At 42.3% G+C, this 12293-nt stretch overlaps 1 protein-coding gene across 1 annotated transcript in view; it reads right to left on the reverse strand.

Annotated features, from left to right (window-relative positions):
* DNAH8 (dynein axonemal heavy chain 8) overlaps window positions 1–11752 on the reverse strand; it is a 314891-nt gene extending 303139 nt beyond the window's left edge. Inside the window, exons 1-4 of the mRNA XM_065544087.2 lie at window positions 11360–11752; window positions 11087–11221; window positions 4633–4717; window positions 67–218 (exon numbers count right to left, since the gene is read on the reverse strand). Of these exons, the coding sequence (XP_065400159.1) occupies window positions 67–218; window positions 4633–4717; window positions 11087–11221; window positions 11360–11752 (765 nt within the window). The remainder of the gene's footprint in view (window positions 1–66; window positions 219–4632; window positions 4718–11086; window positions 11222–11359) is intronic.
* Window positions 11753–12293: the final 541 nt, after the last annotated feature.

Consider the following 12293-nt stretch of genomic DNA (forward strand, 5'->3'; position numbering starts at 1 on the left):
GCAAAGTAAAGCATGACTATGAAAATATATTCAGTGTTTATGTTTTGTGGAAATTTTTAAACATACCTCTTGAACAGTTTTAACATTTATAGCAACATCATTACGGCAACGAACAAAAAATATGCACAGTCCTTTTAGTTTATCCGGGGCTGCATTGTCTATATACAATTTCATCATTTTTGCCCCTTTAGTTGCTCCAGGAATAGTTCGACCGCATTCTGAAAACAAAAGTCAAGAACTTAGCATATCATCACATAACAAGTCAAATGAGATAAGTTACTGTGGCTTTTACACCATTGTTTCCTCTTTTACTTTATTGTAAGAAGTTTTCAATATGGTCATAGAATACTTTTTTGGGGGGGTCTACTAGAAGATGTCAATAATTGCATCTTTTTTTTTTTTTTTGAGACAAAGTCTCGCTCCGTTGCCCAGGCTGGAGTGCAGTGGTGAGATCTCAGCTCACTGCAACCTCCACCTCCCTTCAAGCCATTCTCCTGGCTCAGCGTCCTGAGTAGCTGGCACTACAAGCGTGTGCTACCACATCCGGCTAATTTTTGTATTTTTTTCCTAGAGACGGGGTTTCACTATGTTGGCCAGGCTGGTCTCAAACTCCCGACCTCAGGTGATCCACCTGCCTCGGCCTCCCAAAGTGCTGGGATTACAGGTGTGAGTCACCATGCCTGCCCAATAATTGCATCTTTTTCCCTTTTTTTTTTTTTAGATGGAGTCTTGCTCTGTCTCCCAGGCTGGAGTGCAGTGGCACAATCTCAGTTCACTGCAACCTCCGCCTCCCAAGTTCAAGTGATTCTTGTGCCTTAGCCTCCCAAGTAGCTGGGATTACAGGCATGCGCCATCATGCCTGGCTAATTTTTTGTAGTTTTAGTAGAGACAGGGTTTTACGATGTTTGCCAGGCTAGTCTCAAATTCCTTACCTCAAGTGATCTGCCTGGCTCAGCCTCCCAAAGTGCTGGGATTATAGGCGTGAACCACCGTGCCCAGCCAATAACTGCATCTTAAATTGCAGCCTCCTCTGGGTACCTTTCTCTGAACTCTGTATGTCTATTCCTTTTGGCCTGGCCTCAGGGCCTTACACAAGCTGTTCTCCTATCCCATCCCCAACCTTTTACCTACCAAATTCCTACTCATCTTTCAGATCTCAGCGGAAATGCCACTATCGCAGGAAGCCTTCATTGACTCCCCCAAGAAGGTCCAGTTCCTGTACTAAATACACTCATTGTATCCACCTTCTATTAAATCCTTCCTTGAACTAATTTCAATGAAAATTAAACATTTAATTATCAATCTTTTTTAATTAGAAAAACTATTAAAAATATGAGAATTATGTTAGATAGTTGGTCACAATGTTAATTTGCAAAAATCAACAGCCTTCTATTTGCAGCAATAGCCAATTTAAAATGTAATAAAAGAAATAGAAAATCGGCCAGGTGCAGTGTCTCACACCTATAATCCCAGCACTTTAGGAGGCCAAGGCAGGAGGATTGCTCGAACCCGGGAGTTTGAGACCAACCTGGGCAACACAGCAAGACCTTGTCAATACAAATAATTTTTTAAAATTAGCCAGGTGTGGTGGCATGTGCTTGTAGTCCCAACTACTCGGGAGGCTGAGGCGGGAGAATCACTTGAGCCTGGGAGGTCAAGACTGCAATAAGCCATCATCATGCCACTGCACTCCAGCCTGGGCAACCTAGTGAGACCCCATCTCAAAAAAAAAAAAAAAAAAGGAAAGAAAGAAATAGAATATCCACATCACAAAGCCACAGAAATGTTTTGTCTGCCCAGCCTTTCTTTTTTGGGGGGTTGGGAGATTCCTCCTGCCCTGTGATTCTGGAGGATACCAGTGCCAGGGCTCCGTAGAGGTGGGCATGTAAGAACTAGACTAATTAGACTCTGCAAGAATATAAACCTTGAATAAATACACACAAAGAAAAAAAGGGATTTGAGAGATGGAAGTCTACTGATGAATCCTACAGAAACTGCCCTGAAATCTGTGGAAATGCTCTATTCTTGTCCTTTCCAAGACCTGATTGTTCAACTGGTTCTAAATTTTGTTATCCACCTTCCGCCTCCCAAAACACTGTTTTCTGCTCATATAAGCCAGATCTATTTCTGTTGCTTGCAGCCTAAGAACAGTGATACATGGTATGTAGCAATATAAGAGCCCAAATGCCCATTTATCGAGACTGCACAGGGATTTACTACCCTCCCCTTTTTCTTTGCTAAGAGAACCTGACTTTGTCCCATTGTGTACATCCCTAGAAAGAAAACTGCTCTCTCAGCCTCCCTGGCCCCCAGGGTAGCCATGTGACACAGTTCTGGCTGATAAGACATAAGACAAGCTTGAGTTTTCCTGATGAAGAGGAGAGATGTGACCATCAATAGGGAATGATTTCTAAAATCACAATGCAGCTGTATAATGGAATGTTACATTATACCAAATTTTTTGAATGAGATAAATCTTTATATAATGACATAAAAAAATATCTAGGCTACCCTGTCAAATGCAAACACCAAGTCAAGAATAAAATGTATTATATAACCACATTTTTAGCTGATAATAAGCATTTATATGTTAACACATGCATATAAGAAAGAAATGTAGGCTGGGTGTGGTGGCTCATACCTATGAAATCTCAGCACTTTGGGAGGCTGAGGCAGGTGGATCACCTGAGGCCAGGAGTTCAAGACAAGCCCGGCCAACATGGCGAAAACCCGTCTCTACTAAAAATACAAAACACTAGCCGGGCGCAGTGGTGTGTGCCTGTAATCCCAGCTACTCAGGAGGCTGAAGCAGGAAAACCACTTGAACCGGGAGGCGGAGGCTGCAGTGAGCCAAGATCGCACCATTGCACTCCAGCCTGGGTGACGGAGTGAGACTCTGTTTCAACAACAACAACAACAAAGAAATGTAGATGAATATTTACCAAACTGATAAATGTACTTTCGTAAGTAGCAAAAATAATGATTAAAAATATGTGTACCCTTTGCTCTGGCAATTTCCCTTCTGAGAATTTCTCCTAAAATTTATTCCTAATCCACATAGATTTGTATTCAGTAATATTCACTGAGGCATTGTTTCAGGGAGTGAAAAGTTGTAAACAACCTAAATTCTACTGAGAGATCAGTTTGGAAAATTACAGTTATATCATCCTAATGAAATAAAACGCAAGTGTTAACATTTTAATTGGATAAATGTACTTATTGGCATAAAGAAGACAATATTATCAAAATTAAACAGCCACTATAGAATAATATCTAGAATTGGACCCCATTTTTATAAAATATGTATATAAACCAGTTATAGAGAAATATTAACAGTGTTTTCTCCAACTGATTGGGACTGTATTTTGCTTCTAATTATAGATATTTTATCTTTCTTCAATTTTCAGCTATTGTTTTAATTTTTAACAAGTTATAAAAATACAGACCACACAATAATCCTCCCACGATAAGAACCATGAGAGACAGAAAATCCACAAAGCCAACCTAGTTGCTAATTGTGAGTTTACATATTTTGTCAAAGAAGCAAGACTTAAATATTAAACAATTGGAGGAAGGTAGAAGAACACAATCAAGTACTATATTTACATGGATACTGTAAATGAGACAGGAATCTGGAGAATAGCCATGGCTGTGGGTTGGAACACCCTGGGAAGGGCTCTGTTGGAGGTGTTCTGAAGGAGGGGGCTAGGGTATGCTGAGTGGAGAGAAGAAAAGCAATCTGGAAAAGCCAGGAGAGCAGAGAAGGGGAAAAGAAATAACTCTAATATGCAGAAAGCAATGAAGAGGGGCTTAAAGAGAGCAGCAAATTCACATCTGGAAGAGTAGGAGATCAGACTAGACAAGCACTGTGTGTCCAGATGACAGCGGGCCTTGAATAAATGAGATCTGGAGCCAATCCAATAAATAGCGGAACAATAAAAGATATATTTGGCAGGAATAAGCAGTACGGGTTTCAGAGGGAGAATCTGATTACAGAGATACTGGTTTTCAATCTGGAACACCAGGGAAGGCCTAGCCTGAGGCAGCAGAGGAACCAAGTGAGAAAGAAGCAATGGGAGGGATGTGTTGAAGGTAAATCCACAGGACTCTGATGATGAGTAGTCTCAGACCAAAAGAGTAACCCACATATCTAGTTATTAAAACAAAGTTTTAACAAGCTGGTAGCATGTTAATTAGTTCAGGCATAATATGCACAGTAGGGAAACCCAGCTATTCCAAGTGACAGCTGCAGCAGGCACAAGATGCTGCGACAGGACCGCAGGGGGCAGCTGCGGGGCTCTGGAGTGGTTTCACCACCACTTCTAATCATCTGGACAAAATGGCTCCACCTGTTTCGGGGAAAATGCAATTAAATTCTAATGAAAATGTGTATTCCCAGCAGAGGTCAATGATTTCTATAAGGATATTTTCTCCTGAAACATTATAGCAAGGCCTGAAACATGTATTTGGGCTGAGAATGTGTTGTTCTTAAGGCACTATATTTCTTATGCGTAAACTTCTGGTAACATTTTCTTTATAAATAAAAGATTATCTATGTATAAGAGAAAAAGTATGCTGCACTTTAACGTGCGTGAACTAATTACTGGCACATTGCCCTCATAAAATTCTTACCAATACCAGGTACATCTCCTTCTTGGTACAAAAATTTCAGTGTCTTACAACCATCTTTCACAAAAAAATTAGTAAATGCTTCCAGCTGTTAAATAAAAGAGAAAATGATAATCAGTCAAATGACTAAGGGAAAATTCTTGGTATTTTGTAGATGAAGAAGATGAAGCTCAAAGAGTTTATTCAAAGATACATAAAGGCAAGCTTAGAACCCAAACTAATTTAACACCAAAATTACTGTGCAATATAATATAGGTTGAAATATATTTCTGAACCTACATTAATGATCTACATATATAGTTTTGGGCAGCCACTTACCTGACCCTGCCCCAAGGAATCATATGGGGTAAATAGGTGAGTCCAACTTGAGGTAAATATTTTAATATTTAATATTTAATAAGAGAATTATTATTAAGATAAACTATTCTTAAAAGCTTACTTGGGGAACAGAAAATTTGCCTATTGACTAACTGTGTTGTTGACCAATTATTTGAGCAATTATGTTTTTAGGTATTGTAATTTGACCCATATTATAGCAAAACTAAAGTAAAAACAAATTATTATACTGAGATTCTTCCATATTTATGAGCATGAAGTTTTTATTCAATTACTTAGGAGTCAGTGTAATATCTTAGTAAACAGAAAACTAAATAGATAACATAAACAAAAGCCCTGAAATATCCTATGGGAAATACAAAGTCATATACCCATTCACCTAATCCCACTAATTCCCATACAGAAGTTGTTTGTTTGTTTGCTTGCTTGTTTGTTTGTTTGCTTGTTTTGAGACAGAGTTTCACTCTGTCACCCAGGCTGGAGTGCGATCTCGGCTCACTGCAACCTCTACCTCCCAGGTTCAAGAGATTCTCTGGCATCAGTCTCCGAGTAGCCGAGATTACAGACTTCTGCCACCATGCCCAGCTAATTTTTGTATTTTTAGTTAAAGGGGTTTTCACCATGTTGGCCAGGCTGGTCTTGAACTCCTGACCCCCAAGTGATGCTCCAGCCTTGGCTTCCCAAAATGCCCGGATTACAGGTGTGAGCCACCCCACCCAGCCACAGTATCTCTTAATATACTGACGGCCTAGGGGAAGTATCCCAAGTGTAGCAAAGTCACTCCTCCTAGGACAGTGTTCTCAAATGTTAGTGTGCATCAGAAAATCACACAGAGGGCTTTTTAAAAACACAAAATGATTTGCATTCCTATCAGGTTCTAGGTGATGCTGATGCAACTGGTCCTGGGACCACATTTGAGAACCATCACCCTGGGAGATAAAACAAAGCCACCAAGATGTGCGTAACTCTAGCCCTTAGTTCTCTACTCTTCCACCTCCCGTATACACCTGGGTCTCACATAATTACCACCTAAAAGGGACAAAAGCTGTCCACATACTTCTTCTTGCACAGCTCCATCAGTACTTTCTTGCTGACCCTTTAGCTGTGAAAGCACACAAATTCTCAAAAGCAGTGCACATGACTGGGATAAAAAGACATCAAAATATAAAATGCAATGAATCCTTGCATTTTAGATACATTGTACTCATGAGACTAGCAAAGGAAATGTGAGATCATGGACCAAAATCATGACTGTGAATTAAAAATTCACTTATATTACATAGCATTTTACCAACAGTTCATCTGAGTATCACCTAGTTAAAATGGCATTATTATACCCTTCTTACAGAAGAGAAAATTAAGGTAAAAAGAATTTAAGTAGGCCAGGTTCGGTGTCTCACCCCTGTAATCCCAGCACTTTGAGAGGCCCAGGTGGGCAGATTGCTTGAGCCCAAGAGTTCAAGACCAGCCTGAGAAACATGGCGAAATTTCCTCTCTATATAAATACCAAAAAATTTAGCTGGGCATGGTGGTATGTGCCAATGGTCCCAGCTACTTGGGAGGCTAAAGTTGGAGGATGGCCTGAGTCCAGGAGGTTGAGGCTGCAGTGAGCTATAATCACACCACTGCACTCCAGCCTGGGCAAAAGAGCGATAGTCTGTCTCAAAAGAAAACAAAAAAATATGTAAGTGAAGGACACAAAACACACAAGCACAGCACAGAACCTGGGATTGGACTTCAGCCTTGGGTGTCCAAATTTGTGCTCCTTCCACAGTACCACAACCCTGCCACCCAGTCACTGGAAAACATTGCCAGTAAGCCAGAAAAGAGATTATCTTGAGCAGTGCTGAATGAAGGGGGCAGGAAAGTGGGAAGGGGTAAAAGTGCCAACGCTGCAGAAACTTCTGTATTGGTCAGGGTCCTAGCAAGAAAAGAATTCACACCCAAAGGGGTTTTTTGACAAAACTTTATAAATAAAAAGGCTATTTTGTTTATAAAATAAAAGACTATTTCTAGAGGCTAGAGCAGGATTAAAGGAAACTGCAGCACTAGTAGCAACAATGGGACTAGCAACAAAGGAAACCCATGATCCCCCAAGGCCTAAAGAGTTGAGAGCTAGAGGAAACAGAATGACTAGGGCCAGGTTGAGAACTGGAGATGCAGGCTGCTCAGGGAGCTACAACTATGGCAGCAGACAACCACAGTCAGGAACAGGGCCAGGTGGGGAGCTTCTCTCCCCATCTCCTGCTGTGCCTCCCAGTGGCTGAACCAAGTGGAAACCGGAGAGCAAGAGAGCCCACGTGATAGATTCTATTGCATTCAGCTTTCTATGCCACAGAGCAGGACAGAGACAAAGGGAGAATGGATCCAGAGGCAAACAAAGTAACCATCATACCATCTGTTGTCCACTTTTTTGTGCTGCCTTTACTGAGCTGCTTTCATCCTGGATTGCACGCCAGGCTTCACATTAAAAGAATACTTTTCCCGGCCCAGCGTGGTGGCTCACACTTGTAATCCCAGCCCTTTGGGAGGTCAAGGCTGGTGGATCCCTTGAGGTCAGGAGTTTGAGATCAGCCTGGCCAAGATGGCAAAACCCTGTCTCTTCTAAAAATACAAAAATTAGCTGGGCGTGGTGGCATGCACCCGTAGTTCCAGCTACTCAGGAGGCTGAGGCAGGAGAATCGCTTGAGCCTGGGAGGTGGAAGTTACAGTGAGCTGAGATCGCACCACTGCACTCCAGCCTGGGTAACAGAGGGAGACTCCGTCTCAAAAAAAATAAAAATAAAAAAATAAAAAACAAAAAACTAAAGAATACTTTTCCATATACCCCCAATTTCCTAAACTGCACCACACCAAATCATGCCACCCCTTGTTTCTTGTTCCACCTCCTTACTCATGTGGTCACCAACCTTGATCCAACCTATCATATGTCCTTGCCTTTTCCCCACAACCAAATAAGCATTCTAATCTTTCAGATTTTGACACTGGTTTCCCTACTGGGTACACGATTTTCCCTCCACTATGGCTTTGTACACTCACAAGCAACTTTTAAGGAAATACCTTTGGCAGCTTGATTCTTCCTTAATGCCTGCATTTCCCATTCCTTGCAGCCTAAGCAGTGTCTGGCCTGGACCATAATGACCTTCAAAGTAGAATCTAACCACATGGACCCAAAGTCTGAGACATATCCCAGGAATAGCAAATAGAAGGCTTTGTAGGCACATGCTACTGTAGCATGCTAGCCAGTAAGAATTCCTCCAAACAGAGAATACCAGCCCAGAAATCCAGATGGCAAATACTTAAAGTTGGATTACTGCAGGTGCCCACCTCCCCCACCCCACCTTAGTTCTAGCAGTTACCCTTTCATGAAGGCAGTGATCAGGACACAATGCCTATGCCTGTACCCTTTGCAGAAGGTATAGGGATTCCAGTTGTGGTGTTATCCAAATTTGTGGCCCAGCAATTTTCAGGTGAAACAAAATCGATCACTTATCTTCCTTCCTCCTTAACCAAATGCAGGAATGATCCTCGGGACAGGCCTGAAGCCTGGGCCTACTAAGAAATGACTTTTTAGAAATTGGCCTCACCTTCTTCTCATTGTCATTATCTCAGGGATGCATATAAGGTTGTTTTGCACCAGTTTCTTAGAAAGGCTAGAAAGACATGTAGCCAGAATCGTCACAGAAACTAGAACTCATTGGGGAAAGGAGACCATTAAAACAAACAAACCTAACTTGAGAATGGCAAAGAAAATCCTCTTACTATTTGGTTGGCATTGTCCACAGTCAGGACCAGCTACAGAATTTGATGAACCCAGTGCAAAATGAAAATGAGAGACATTTACCAAAGAATTATCAAGAACTTCAAAATGGTGACAAAAGATCATCAAACCAAGCACAGTGACATTCTAAGCACAGGGGCCTCTGTAACTACACAGCCCATATATCCATGAAGCCAGCCTTGACCACAGCAGTAAATTCCAGCAGGGAACTTTGGTGACCTGGGAAACCACAACTTACTTCCAGTTGCTTGCTGTGACACCTCTTGTTTTATGTACACATCTCCATGAATTCTATATACTTTGTCATTATAATAGCTTAGAGCTATTGATGTCTTTGCATCAATCACATCCCCATCTAACTATTACAGCTACACAACAGGACCAAGAAAATGAGCAATCCCATTCCTACTGTCGGGGAACTGCCAGGACCATATTCTTATAAGGATACTGGACGACATGAAGCGCAGACAATTTTGCAGAATTTAGCAATGCACTGTATGAAGCAAGGGGTAGCTCTTTATTATTACTATTATTATTATTATTATTATATGAGTTGGAGTCTCACTCTATCGCCAAGGATGGAGTCTGGTGGTGCAATCTCGGCTCACTGCAACCTCTGCCTCCTGGGTTCAAGTGATCCTCCTGCCTTAACCTCCCAAGTAGCTGGGACTACAGGCACATGCCACCACACCCAGCTAATTTTTATATTTTTAGTAGAGACAAGGTTTCACTATTTTGGTTAGGCTGGTCTTGAACTTCCGACCTCAAGTGATTTGCCCACCTCAGCTTCCCAAAGTGCTTGGATTACAGGTGTGAGTTGCTGCACCCGGCCGGGAGTAGCTCTTTTAGGCACTGTTCCATATAACCCTGGCTCCTAGAGCAAGCTAAAGAGTTTTGCCCATGTTTGATGACCCCTATAAAAGCAGGGGATATGGCCCCCATGGTGACAACCTCACCACAATCCCACCTCACCCCAACTCTCCCACCAGTGCATTCAGTGAGAAAATCCGCTCACCAGCAGTCTGCACCTGCTCACTGGTCTTTCTGGGATACCAGCCCAGTCCACTCCTAGGGTTGAGAAAAAGCCCAAGAAGCTAGTGGTAGTTTTATTGAAAATTATCTTAGAACCAGAGCTATGAGGAGGGAAGCTATGACACAAGTGTATCATACATTACTATAATTAGGGTGACCACATCAATTTATCATCCAAAACTTTTAGTAGTGTCAGGAGGTACTGTTAATCATGCCAGGAAAATAGGTATAATCCAGAACTGTCCCTGGCACACTGAGACATATGGTAACCTGACCTGCAATCACATCACTATTTCTACTACCGTATACTCATACAATAGTCACTGTTCCCTGACTTATTTATGCAGTTTTTCTCTACAAGTGATTTGCATATGTAGTTCATATAATCTGTACTTGCAAAATATTACCTACCGTCACTCAACTATGCCTCTAACTTCTGACATCATTCTAAGCTAGAAGTTTAGCCAAAATTCTAGTTGCTAAGTCTTCTCTTCTTCCTCCACAACAGTAAACCTGACTAGAAATACCATTCAGCTGGGCCGGGTGCAGTGGCTCAGGCCTGTACCAGCACTTTGGGAGGCCAAGGTGGGCGGATCATGAGGTCAGGAGTTAGAGACCATCCTGGCCAACATGGTGAAACCCCATCTCTACTAAAAATACAAAAAAATTAAAAATAGCTGGGCATGGTGGCGCATGCCTGTAGTCCCAGCTACTCAAGAGGCTGAGGCAGGAGAATCCAGAAGTCAAGGTTAAATAGTGAGTCGAGATTGCGCCACTGCACTCCAGCCTGGCAACAGAGCGAGCCTCCGTCCCAAACAAACAAATTAATTTAATTTAATTTAAAAAGAAATACCATTCAACTGGCTATAATTATATAAACTAAATCTTCTCCTCTAGTCAGTAAAATTCCAACTTTAATCTTTTTCTTTTTAGACAAGATCTCACTCTGTCAGCCAGGCTGGAGTACTCACCGCATCCTCCACCTCCCAGGCTCACGAGTTCCTCCCACCCCAGCCTCCTGAGTAGCTGGGACCACAGGTACAGTGTACCACGCCCAACCAATTTTTGTGTTTCTTGCAGAGACAGGAGTTTCGCCATGTTGCCCAGGCTACTCTCAAACTCCTGGCCTCAAGCAATCCTCAGACCTCAGCCTCCCAAAGTGCTGGGATTACAGGCATGAGCCACTATGCCCTGCCCCAACTTTGTCTTTCTAAATGATTTTTGTTGTTGTTTAGGACAACTCTGTTTTCCTAAGTTAATCACTTACTCAAAGAGCAATTAAAATATAACGATAAGACTTAAACTTACAGATGGGCAATCCAAAATTAATTCTTCCACAGTTACTACGTCCAGGCCAAGATTTCCTGCTAGAATTTCAAATATATATTTGTATGAAGGGTCAATTTTCTGTCTTCGGCTTTCCCTTGCCTCTCTAAATCTTGCCTAAGGAATGAAAACCAAGAGTCAAAATTGCAATTCTGCAGAAAAAAAACATCAAACTATTTCATATTTTGTAAAGTAAAAGTATTTCGTATTTGTAAAGGAAAGTGGCACGCATGAAAAATCTTATTAGAAGCAAACCTGTCTCTCTTTTAATGTTTCCTGCAGAGTGGGAAGGCCACTCATACTCCGGCGGTACCTGGAGGACCGCCGGGAAGACGGGGAGGACAGCACTTCCGAAATCACTGATTGAACTGGTCGCGGTGCAAGCCTGGGTCGAACTCTATTCAGATCCGCTTCATCATCATCCGGAAGAACTATCCCTTCTTCAGAAGGAATGAGATCCCGATAATCCACCACAGAAGGAACATCATCTTCTGGGGAAAGAGAGAAATTATCTTCCGCCGGAGCCTCCACCGTTGGAGGGCGCGGGGCCTCTTCCTCCTCTGAACGGGGAGGGCCAGCCTCTTCCGTTGGGGGAGGAGCCTCTGCTCCCTCAGAGGGGGCGCCGCCTTCTTCAGCATCCTTCTCCATCCTCTGTCGTTATGCTTCAAAACCTAGAATTATAACAGAGGTTCGTTTAAAACTACAGTAAATTGAGTGTTGTACGTTTTTATTCCTCCCCTTTTAGCTAGACAAGCAGCAAAATCATCAAGTTCTGCCTTGCCATATTATCTAAGGAAGCTTAGTTTATGGGGCAGGAGAGGTGATATTTTTAGTGAGGACAGCACACACACACACACACACACACACACACACACACACCTGGGAGCTTTTTCAAACTTTAAGTGCTCCTCCTGATTATGTTATGGCCCTAGGGGACTGTCCCTCCACGCACATCCCATCCCTGCCATAGTAACCCGGCAATTCATGGGAGGGCACCTGTCCTCAGGTGCCTTAGGGCTAAAAAAAGATTGAGAGCCACTAAATTAGAGGACAGAGTGTAGATCACTGTCAAGGTACTCACTGTGCAAGAGACCAAGCAAAGAACTTCGTGAACTCTAAATGTTCCTTGCTTCAAGGAACTCTGTGATGCAATACAGTTCATCAATCAGACATTCTACTGTCTGCCATC

This window comes from Macaca fascicularis, chromosome 4 (assembly GCF_037993035.2).
Source record: "Macaca fascicularis isolate 582-1 chromosome 4, T2T-MFA8v1.1".
NCBI lineage: Eukaryota > Metazoa > Chordata > Mammalia > Primates > Cercopithecidae > Macaca > Macaca fascicularis.